A 12,346-nucleotide genomic window follows, 5' to 3' on the forward strand; every position below is an offset into this window, starting at 1 on the left:
AAAACTTTGTTTTACCCATGCTAAAAAATTCCTGAGACTTTCTAAAAATGCTTAGATCAACTGAATAGGTTCAGGTTAGAGATTAGGAGGCACTATTTCACTGTTAGGGTGGCTAGGATCTGGAACCAACTTCCTAGGGAAGTGGTCCTCGCTCCTACCTTGGGTAAATTAAAAAAGAGGTTGGATGAACACCTGTCTGGGGTCGTGTGATCCCAGCGTGTGCTCCGGCTACTGGCGGGGGGTTAGACTAGATGATCTATTTAGCTCCCTTCTGACCCCAAACTACTATGAAACTATACTTTGGACCACAAACATGAAGTTTATTGGGAGTGGCTTCTGGGGAAAGTTTTGCTATCCCTATGAACATATGACCTGAGGAGTGGAGATAAAGTTCTGCTGTCCCTATGAACATATGACCTGAGGAGTGGAGACTGAGGCTGGGCAGTCTATGAGAAGTTGAGATGAATAAGAACCACAGGATTGGGAGAAGTCAGAGAGACGGGGTCAAGCAAACAAGTACATACATAACATAGTAAATTCGATTTCAAAGTCTAAAATGCAATCCAAGACTCTAGTCTGCAAAAGTTACTGGCAAAGCATGGTTTCTTTTCCCTCTATGGCTCTCCCACAGTTACGATCAGTTGATCTGCTATCTCAAGTGGCACACATCTGGTGGACTATGAAGGCTCCAACCCAAGCAATGAATTGTGTACATGTCAAGCTGATGCCACAGAATGGAATTCCTGTACTTCAGTTTCCTTCCTAAAAGGCCTATGATTTTTTTTTTTTATTTAATTTTGTAAAGCTTTAACACTAGAGAGGTAGAGAATATGGCAGAAAAAGAACTGCCTGTCCAACCTTAATTCAGGCCCATTGTGCAAATACATGCCTTATGATATAGACTAAAATCACAGAATTTTTTCTACAAGATCCTTGTCTCCCTGGAAAGGATGAATGTACTCAAAACAAAGTCAGGGAGTACCATAAATGAAGCTGTTGTCTTTAACACAGGTATCTTATTTGCTACTGAAGCTGCAGGGTACTATACACAGAGGCCAAGGCCTGCACATTAAAAAGGACAGTCTCACAGCTAAGGCAAGTGAATGCCATCCAAGACAACTGGATTCTATCCCTGCCTGTGCCAGAGAGTTACTATTGTGTTGCTGGGCAAATTGCATCAATACTTTTCACAGATGGTCAATAATTTTGGCAGTACCTTGAGAGCCTCAGGTTTTATTTGTCGGAACTGAGTTGCAGCAGTGAGCACTTAGAAGTCAGTGGAATTGTACTTTCAATGTCAGAAATACTATACAATGGTAAATTCTTAGAAAAATCAGATCCTACGCATCTCCAAATTTAGGTGTCTAAAACTGGTGGAAATATTATGATTTAAACCCTGGGAATCTCAGCTTCCTACATATAAAATAAAAATAATACTCCCTCACTTCACACGGATATTGTGAAGATAAAACACTTAATGTTTGAAAATATAGTGATCAGAAGCACAGAAGAGGCCATGAGGATGGTTATTCAAATCCTGTTCTGAATGCAGAATTGTGGGTAGGAAATAAGGTGGAGAGAAAGATTTACTGAGAAGAAAACAAAATACTTATCTACTCAGTGGATTGACTATAGCAGGAAAAATAGGATCTAAACACAACTAAAATCCATATCATAATGTATGCCAACAAGGAGGCCAAACAAAGGTCAAACCAGACACACCTAGCACTGGCATCTCATTAATTGTGTGTGCCTGGAGTTGCTATATTAATAATGTTCTTTAGCTTTCACAGCTTGCATGTAATGTTTATATACAAAGCATAATAAGTCAGATGTCATGAAACTGATTTCCCCAAGTCAGATCAGCAAAGATCATGCAAGGCATACAGCATAGGGCATGGTCTACTTCCAAAAAAATAAAAAATAAAAAAATAAAAAATAAAAAAAATATATATATTAATCGGAGCATATTTTATCTAAGGGTTCTCTGACAGTGAAGTGTCCTTAGTCATTGTGGTGCCCTGGTCTCTACCGCTCTTTCTATAGCGCACTATACTTTTTAACATTAGGGTTTTCTTATTTGTTTTAAACCAGGATCTCTATGGCCGTGATGTGCAAGAGGTCAGAAGGAATGTTTTTTGTGAATCCTCTTAGACAACAACTGCCTGGAAATGCAGAACTTGGCCAAAAGTGCTCAACCCCTGGCCCATGGGCCAGATCTAACCCACAGGACTCCCCACAGGTCAGGAAATTTGGTGATGAAGGAGCAGGAACAATTAATACTGCCACTTTTCCCCCACAGCCAGGCCCCCTTGCCCTGAGCAGCCAGATAAGGGCCAAACCACATCTCCTAACCCCACGCAACTGGATCAGGCAGGGCAGCGTGGGGCATGGCTATTCCCCAAGCCATGTCTTCCCGATTTCTACCATTATACTCCTATGAAGGTCAAACAGGATACCAAAAACATTTGTTGACAGGTAGCTTTTATAGAAAACTACAAGCCAACCATTCCAAATCTGCATTTGGAAATATATACAACTTGTAACATCAGACCTCAGTATGCTGTATGGAACATTTAAACAACAGTCCAACCCCCTGTTCAAAGCACAGCTATCCACAACTATATCACTGGGAATATAGCAGGACCACCCCCAACTATAAATTACGATAGAAAAAGTATTTTCTGTCTATAATGAATGCATGTGACAAAACAGGTCTTTTAATGTTAAAATTTCAATTTCCAACACTTACAATTCCCTGCAAGAGGAGCCTTTAATTGAAAGAACTGTGCCATTAAAAACCCAGATTGAATTTCGTTAGGTATTGACATTGTAACTAAAAGCTGCTACTTAGTTTGAACCTACCTTTCTGCAATAATTTGACCTCTCCATTCTCTTTCTTAATCTCATTCATTATTTTATGTTTCTTCTTCTCTTTCTGCTTCTTGTCCCTCTCTTTAATTTTGTCTTTGATTTGAGCTGAAAGGGAAAAATTTAAGACTGAGCAGAACAGAAAAAAAGTTTGCAAATGTAACTGTTATATGGTCTATTCTATATTACTCAAATGCAGACCCTTCATTGGCAAGAAAGGATGTGGTGCAAATAAAAAGATCCTAAAAATCACAAGTATTTGCATATCTGTTGAATAACAATGATTTTTGTTTTTTTTTTTAAATTGCTGAACAGATGTCCGCCTTCTGTAGAACTCACTGGAGTATGGATTATTACAACCATCGATCATTGCATACACAAATCACAGAGGCCCTGCTAGGAGCATGAACTGACATAGGCCTTACCAGAACAAAACTAGGCATACCACACATGACAAGTGTAGAAATGCCGGGAAATAGCTTGTTAATTTTAGAGGAGCCTCCAAAGCCAATGGAGAACGAATTGATCAGACCAGTACAGAACACCAAAACAAAGATTAGAGTGACCTGGCCACAAGTGTCCATATCTGGTGGGAAGACTGCACTAGTTGGTGAGAAGTAGAAGGTGGATAATGTCACCTAAATGTTTTAGGTAAGTGGTGAGAGCTAGGGTGTATATGCTGTGAACACCAAGTTGTTCTGACTGGTTTATAAAAAAGGCACCCTGGAACCCTTAATACCTTGTACTGTGCTTGAGAGTTATGTTCATGCCTGTTTCCTGACTAACAACCAAGCCTGGGGTCTCTTTCCTGCAATAAACAAACTTGTTAAGGGCATGGCATCATAACAGTACCCTGACCATGGGTGACTGGTGCCTCCTGAGACTGGGGGAGGCACAGTTGGTGGGCAGCAGCGTCAGTGGCATCAGCAGCGGGGCGGCGAACAGCGACCACCTGCAGAAGCTTGCAGCAGCGGAGGAAGGGATGGAGGGGTGAGCAGCAACCACCCACAGAAGCCAGGGTGGCTGCCAGTCTCGGGGGGAAGACAGACGACCATGTTCCCCCCCCCCCGACCCCGCCCCGAGTTGCCTATGATCCTGACAGCATGTGCACAGACTATCCAAACTGAGGGAGCCTGACGACATCTAACCCTCTAAAACACCGAGTCAGAGAACTATAAACATAACTGACAGACAGACCTACATTTTCTAACTATTACTCTAGAACTGTAAAAAAAAAAAAGAAGAAGAAAAAAATCTTTGAATTCAGTATGGCTCTATTCCTGTCATCAGAAGCCAATACTTTCTGCTATGCTTATACTTCATTTGTAAATAGATTTAATTTCACAGAATCATAGGAAGGTAGGGCCAGAAGGGACCTCATGAAGTCATCTTAAGTCTGACCCTCTGCTCAAGCCACGATCATCCCCAACTAAAACTTCCCAACTAAATGTCGGTCTAACTTCCTCTTAAAGATTTCCAGGGATGAAGATTCCATAACCTCTCTAGTTCACAGTTCAAGTAATGCATTTGACAATAAAAATGGACCAAAAAACCCCAAAAAAACAAATAGGTTGAAATCTGTCTTTTCCTTCATACATGCCCATAACAAAAGCTGTGCCATAAAAATCCTTTAAACTTCACCAGGCTCATATGTTAAACTTGAAGGATGCTTGAAAGTTCAGGTGTTATGTTTGTCACTACTGTTGAGTTACTGGAAACTAACATTCCCACCAGGCCTGGCAGCTGCAAAATATTTTATACTCTACTAGAATCTTAAAATTCAGTATAAACAGCCATAAGATCTACTTTATAGCTCCAAAACAGAAATGAAAGATAAATGTAAGTCCATGTACACTGACTTCCTTTTACTCTAGTAGAAATTTGTATGGAAAGACAAGTCAGTCTAAAACCTGTTCCAAGCATAGAATTTTCTGTTTCTGTCCAGCACTTGTAACTTGAAAGGACAGAGCTCCTTATTAGGCTATTTTATCCCTTTGGTGCAAGATGAGGAAGTATCAAATTCATAGGAATATGTTTTCAAGACTCTTTCAGTACAAGTCAAGCATTTATGTTCAGTGGAATCTAATGTTTGTGGATTCAAAGGTACCAGCACTTTATGTTTAGCTCCAGTAGCACTAGAAACCTATGCTAGAATTGTAGGAGACTTTTAACCTCACCAAAAGGGGTTAATCTCACAGATTTTACTGTTCTTGTATTTAAAAAACAATAATGATTTTGAATAGCATAGCCTAGAGGCAATTCTAATACTTCTTTTTGGTCCTGGATGCAACCATCATCTTTTTGGTCCTGTATATGGAAGAGCAAGGAAAAAGTTACGCATCTTGCCACAAACATGCACCTAGTGGCAGATTGCCATCTCTGTCTCTCCCCAAACTATCAGGTGGGTGACCAATATGACAATTTGGTTACCACGGTCACTGCAGAGGGCAGATACCCCTGACCCCATTAGCTTCAGGTAACCCTGAGTTGTAACGCGAGCTGGATACATACTTGAGGGAGAGGGAAACCTGCTCCCTCTGCCTACGTGACTGGCCTCATGACTGGGTGAGGGCTTAAACTCCCTACTGTTCTAAGCAATGCCAACATGACTGGGAAGGGGCTAGAGACCCTGCCAGTCTACCTGGCAACCAGTGATGCATTTCAAATTGGTTGGCTGGCAGCCAACAGCTGCTGGCCTTCATTGGACCTGGGCTGCCCCTCTGCAAGCCCTGCCTCCATACAGAAGGTGTGGCTCTAGTTGCTAAGCAACCACTCCCCCACACCAGACTGACCTGACCCACCCCCAGCCAAGGGGTGCTAGGGACTAGAAGCCTCTTCCTAGCAACCTCGTGGCTGTTCCTACCCCTCCCTCCCTGCACGAGTGGGAATTCAGGTATGGGACCCACCAGGTTGGGACTAGGGACTCCCACTGGGGGAAAGGGGATGGGAACATAGAGAGCCATGCATTATGGGGCCAGGCTGGGCTAGCCCTGCATGCTGCAGGGCTGGGTCAGGCTAGCCCCACGCACTGCTACCATGTGTGGTTGGGGACTGGAGCAGGAGCATGAGAGCTGTGTGCTATGGGGCAGGGTGGAGCTGGCTACACACAATGCCACCCCCTGCAGCTGGGCACTAGAATGGGACAAAAAGATTTTTTAAAATAAAATTAAAGAATGTTGTAGATGTTTGATTTTTAGAATATAATTTGGTATTTTTCTGGTTCTGAGATGGCAAAATGTCTTGCTGAAAGGACTACCTCTGGGGACAAGGGAAGGGACTTCTGGTTGTGAAGGTCAGGGGTTAGGGGGTGGGACTTCCCATCCCAAGATGGCAACCAGGGGGCAGAGCACCTGTCAAGGAGCAGGGCTACCCACATGGCCCTCAACAGCTTGCCAAAACTTGGTAAGCTACATGTTTAAATCTCAATGCTACATCCAGATCAAAACTGAAGGAAACCAAAGATATACAAGGTCTCCAAACACTGTAAGATAAAGTTTTTTCATGGCTCCCAACCCAAAAAATATAGATTAGATGTAAAACAACAGTTTGCTGACAGTGTCATTGTGGAGATTATTCTAATCACACTGAACACAATTTGGAGTGTTTTACTGTAAATAGAGACACTCAAACATTCACCACAGTTTCCTATTAGTAATTTTCAGTTCAAATATATTCAGCATTCACATTTCTTTTTCCTCCTCAGAAAGCCAATAAACTAATCTTTGTACCTGAGAGTCAGGACGGAGTCATTTCGAACTAGGCAGTACCCTTTACAATGATGGTCTGCAGTAATGAGCATGATAGCAGAAGCGAATAAACTTGCATGGGGAGAAAAAAAGCTGACTGGTGCTCAAACAACACTGATAATTAGGGACCAACAGAAATCCAGGAGGCAGGCGGCAGATTTTACAGGCCAGTTGTAGAGCTGGCTGCCATTTTTCTGGGCTTATCGTGGCAGGGGCCCCCCCATGCCTCTGGCCAAAGGGCCACCATGGCCCTCTCCTCTCTGCTAACTGGAGGAGAGGGGTGGGGCCACATGATGGGCAGCCAATCAGTGGAGAAGGTTAGGGGGAAAGATGGGATGGGAAAGCAGCTGCCTTCTTGGTTCCTCCCTGTCACACCAGCAGCCTCCTCCCCTCTGCCCCCACCCTCCCCAGTGGGCTGTGAGACTGGGCCACAGCAGCCATGAGGACAAACAACCCAGTCTGTACCTGTTTTGCCATGGGGTAAAATTTCTCATTTACCTCCAGTGATGGTGATGAAGAAACAGTTTTAGTTTCTATTAATACACAGAGCTTTTAAAAGCTATGCTAAATTAGTTATGCTAATAAACTCTACTTCATAATTCATATGTTGCAGGTCATTGGTATCTCAAGATGACTTTGAAGTCAAAGAACACTTACAAGATAAACTTGGTTCAATGTTAATCAGTAACTAATGGATTCCACAGTTAGCTTTCACCAAGAAGGTTTCTGAAAGAGGGACTTAAAAGTGAAGATAGATAATTCACTGAACTCCCAGAGTGAAGCTGTACCCCAAAAAGGCTAACATGATCCTTGAATATCAACTGGGAAAAGATATATTTCCTCTGGAGGACTTTACCCTCACATCTGCCAGAAAAAGCATACAGCAGGGCACATGGACTGTCCAAAACATTTTTTGGAATATGTAAGCTATGGACAACTATGCCATACAGAGTGTGAAAAAGGAAGCTAGGAAAGGAGATATTTCTAGACTTGATTCTGGCCACCAGAGAGAAAGTAGTTGAAAAAGAAAAGGAAGAAGACAACTGGGATGACAGGGATCATGAAATGATAGTCACGATGAGGGAGAGGGAGAGAGATCAACTTGGCTAAATCATGAGCTATTCAGTGACCTGAAACTCAAGAAGGAACGGTACAAGTGGAAAGTAGGTCAAATTGTTAAGGCTGACTATAATGGAAACAGCATAGGTACGCAGGGACAAAAATCAAAAGGCCAAAGCACAAGATGGAAGACAACTAAGAAAACATGAGGTAACATAAAAGCATGTTATTAGGCTTGTAAAATTAAGAGAAAGTTCAAGGAGAGACTGGTCCACTAATTAACAGGGAGGGAAAGCTAACAATAGACAACATGAAAAAGGTTAGAGTACTTAAACCTTTTTTGTTTCGGTCTTCAGTAAAAAGGTTAAGTCTCTGATCAAAGTTAACACATTTAGCAAAATGGTCTAAGAACTCAAACTAGATAGGCAGGGTAGTGACTATGGAAATGAAAGTTGTTTTTACATCAGCTGGGCCCCGTGAACTTCATCTTGGAGCATGCGGGGAATTGGGTGAAGAAACCTCAGAAGTGTGTGTTCTTTGAGAACTCATACAGGGCAAAAAGAAATGCAAAACTCTAGCACTCTTGGTTCAGAGACAATACCTTTTATTAGCCCAACTCAGAAATCGCAAGAAAATTATCTTGTTCTGCAAGCTTTTGGGCACACGCGCCCTTCCTCAGGCTCAAGGAAAATTAAAGATGGTAAAAAGTCCCCATAGATAGGAATTAACTTCATTTTTGCACAGAGGAAGCTGAAGGTGGAACTTTCCACCTATTATTTTCTACCTATGGGGACTTTTTACCATCTTTAATTTTCCCTGAGCCTGAGGAAGGGCGCACGTGCCCAAAAGCTTGCAGAACAAAATATTTTTTTTGCAATTTCTGAGTTGGGCTAATAAAAGGTATCATCTCTGAACCAAGAGTGCTAGAGTTTTGCATTTCTTTTAGTCTCAGACCAACACAGCTACCAAATACATACAGGGCAAAACAACTTCCAAAAGACTGAAAAAGGTTTAGCACTCTTACTGTTAAAAAGGAGGCTATGGGAATTATAGACCATTCAATTTAAGCTTTAATTCAAGAAAGACCCTAGAACAATCTATTTGTAAGAACTTAAAAGATAACGTGGAGATAAGCAACAGGCAAGATGGAATTGTCAAGAATAAGGCGTCAACTCAATCCAATCTCCTGTGATACAGAAACATTTCTGCAAGAATCAAGTCTTTAGTAATGTTTCTCCAAGTCTCTCATGATACCTTATTGACCAAACTATGGTCTAAAGCACCAATGGGCAAGTTTTGTTTTTGCTACAACAGGTCAGTATCACCCACCTTGGGTCTGAGGTGGGCCAGTGCTAGACCCCAGCTACTTCGGTTGCCGCCACCAGTTCTCCCCACCTTCCTGTCGCAGCACAAGTCAAGCCCCCAACAGCCCAGCTGTGGCACAGCACAGGCAAAGCCCAAGGTCTGCAAGCTAGATCTAATGGCTCCATGGACCAGATCTGGCCCACAGGCTGCTATCCCCTGGTCTAAAGGAAACTACAGCAAAGATGGTAAACAACTAATACAAAAAATGCCCCTCAGCTCAAAGGGTAGTCATCAATGGCTCACTCTCACACTGGAAGGATACATCAAGTGGGGCACTGCAGTGGTCTATCTTAGGTACAGTACATTTAATATTTTCATCAGTGACTTAGGTGATAGGGTAAAACAAATGTATTGAATTGGAAGACATTTGCAGAAAAAATGCAACAACTTTTCAGGAAGAGTTTGAATTCTATTCACAAATTGGGAAAAAAGGTCCAAATTATACTGGATTAAGTTCAATGAGGACAAGTGCAAAGTACTACATTTATTAAGAAATATTCGTGTGCTTCCCCCCTGCCCGCCCCCCCCAAAACCAACAGGAAAATGTTTCTTACAAACCTAGGAAGGTAAATCTTCCACTCTATTCAGCAATGTGTGAGGCCTCACCTGGAGTACTCAGTCCAGTTTTGGGTCCCATGCTTTAAGTTGTGAACTGGTAAGAGTCCAATGAAGAGTGACAAAAATTAATCGAGGGCTGGAAAATGTGAGGAAAGTCTGTCTTACCAATCTCATTTCCTTCTAGGACCAGGTCTCTCGCCACCTGGACATGGGAGACAAGGTAGACGTTATATACCTACACTTCCAAAAGGCTTTTGATCTAGTATCCCATGATATCCTTATGGGAAAACTGGAAAATTGTGGGCTCAGCTGCTTGATGGTTCAGTGGGTAGGAAACTGGCTACAGGGTAGGACCCAGAGAGTTCCCATGAACAAATCTGTGTTGTCTTGGTGCTAAGTGACCAGTGGTGCATCTCAGGGGTCCATACTTGGACCAGTGCTTTTCAACATCTTTATCAATGATTTGGATGAGGGAGTGAAAAAGCTCGCTGGCCAAGTTTATGGATGACACCAAGTTATGGGGCAGTGTGGCCATGCCAGAAGATAGGTTGCTGATGCAAGTGGACCTGGACAAGCTCAAGAGTTGGGCAGACTGGAGCCAGATGAAATTTCACACTTCCACGTTTAAGGTACTTCAATCTGGGTGCAAACAACCCTCAACATACATACAGGCTCGGAGGTGACAGCCTGACCTGCACCACAGCTGAAAGGGACCTAGGAGTAATGACTGACCACTGCATGAACATGAGCCGTCAATGCGATGCGGTGGCCAGCAGGGCAAACAACACACTGGCATACATCAACCGATGCATCTCTTGTGAAACTAAAGAAGTGATAGTCCCACTGTACTCAGCGCCGGTGAGACCGCAGTTGGAGTACTGTGTCCAGTTCTGGGCACCACACTTCAATAAGGACGTAGAAATACTTGAGAGGGTCCAGAGAAGAGCCACCTGTATGATCAGGGACTTGCAAGACAAGCCATACGAGGAAGTAGGAGCTGAAAAGAAAAGCCATACGAGGAAAAGCTGAGGGACCTGGGTTTCTTTAGCCTAAAGAACAGAAGGTTGAGAGGGGATTTGATAGAGGCTTACCGCTATATCAAAGGAGTGCATCAGGAGCTCAATGAACAACTGTTCACTACGGCACCCCTGGGGAAGACCAGGGCCAATGGATACAAACTCCTGGAAGGCCGCTTCAGGCTTAATACCAGGAAAAACTCTTTCATAGTCAGGGTGTCTAGACTGTGGAATAAACTCCCTCTAGAGGTGGTGCAGTCACCTACCCTGGAGGTTTTCAAAAGAAGACTGGACAGTCACCTCACTGGGGTCACTTGATTCCAGTTGTCTTCCTGCCTAGAGCAGGGGGGCTGGACCCGATGATCTGCAAGGTCCCTTCCAGCCCCTAACAATCTATGAAAGAACTAGGATTATTTAAATTTGGAGAAGAGAAGACTGTTAAGAGGCTTCAAATACCTGATCACCTGAAGGGTGGTTATATAGAAACAGACAATTCTCTATGGCCATGGAGAAACAAACTAGGAACAATGGTCTCAAACTGCAGCAGAGGAAGCTTAGGTTGGAGATGAACTTTCTCACTACGAAGGTGGTTAAGCATAGGCTACCTAAAGAAGTTGCAGAACCTCCCCTTCAAGAGCTTGCCAGGCAAGCACTTGGCTAGGGTGGCTTAATCAGGGATAATCCTCCCTTGAGCAGGGGGCTGGACTAGATGTCATGAAGTCCCTTCCAGTCCTACTTTCTCACAATCCTAAAATTAGGGATGGCAGGTTATGCATGGAGGAGTTCTGCAGGAAAGGATCTGGATTTATAGTGAAACAAACTAAAAATAAGTCAGTCGCATCATTCAGTGGAAAAAATTAAACATCATGCTGAGATGTATAAATGGAGTGTGTATGTACAATAGATGAAATAATCATTCCTCTCTACCTCACACTTTTATAACCTCACTTGGAATATTGCATTCCAGTTTGCTGCTGTAAAAATGTGAACCAACTGGAGAAAGTCCGACAGGAGGAGAGCATTAAAGGTTATCAGACGTCTAATAAAACATATCCCATGAGGAAAGACCATAATAATTGGCTCAGAAAAGAGAGAAGACAAAAGGAACATGCTAAGTCTCTCAACACGTAAACAGTTACTGAAAAGGAAAAGGTTATAAACTCTTCTCCATGCTCTCTAGGGATAGGGCAAAAAGTAACAGGCCTAAATTACAACACGAAAGATTTAAGACAGACATTAGAAAAAGCTTTCTAAATGTAAGGAAAGTTGAATCACTGAAAAAATATTAAACTAGAAGACTGAAATCTGAATTACTGGAGATTTTAAGCAAAGGTTAGACAACTATTTGTAAGGAATGGTTTACACATAGTTGATTCCTGCCTCTGGGCAGGGTGATGGAATAGATGACCTCTCCAAGTCCCTTCCAATGCTATTTTCTAGTATTCTATTTTCCATCAGTGCAACTGCTACCAGGGTAGTGTGTTCAGTTCCAACATCCACAATTCAAAGAGAAGACTGAAAAATTGAGGGCTCAAAAGACCCACAAAAATTATTAGAAGTTTTTTGGGGAAATGTAATATAACGAAAGACAAGAAGCTCAATCTATGGGGTTAATCAAAGTGAAAATGAAGGGGAAAACTTGATCACACTTAAGTACCTACATGGGGAACAAAATTTGATTAAAATCTTTAATCTAGTAGTTTATGCATAATAAGAACCTACTGCTGGTAG

General features: G+C 42.5%; 1 protein-coding gene across 1 annotated transcript in view; it reads right to left on the bottom strand.

Moving 5' to 3' along the window:
* The window catches only part of RSBN1L (round spermatid basic protein 1 like), a 56,206-nt gene extending 46,513 nt beyond the window's left edge, over positions 1-9,693 (bottom strand). Inside the window, exons 1-2 of the mRNA XM_025209599.1 lie at positions 9,648-9,693; positions 2,866-2,979 (exon numbers count right to left, since the gene is read on the bottom strand). Of these exons, the coding sequence (XP_025065384.1) occupies positions 2,866-2,979; positions 9,648-9,678 (145 nt within the window). The 5' untranslated portion in view covers positions 9,679-9,693. The remainder of the gene's footprint in view (positions 1-2,865; positions 2,980-9,647) is intronic.
* Between the last annotated feature and the right edge of the window lie 2,653 nt (positions 9,694-12,346).

The sequence above is a fragment of the Alligator sinensis genome, unplaced genomic scaffold, assembly GCF_000455745.1.
Source record: "Alligator sinensis unplaced genomic scaffold, ASM45574v1 scaffold670_1, whole genome shotgun sequence".
NCBI classification, from domain to species: Eukaryota; Metazoa; Chordata; order Crocodylia; family Alligatoridae; genus Alligator; species Alligator sinensis.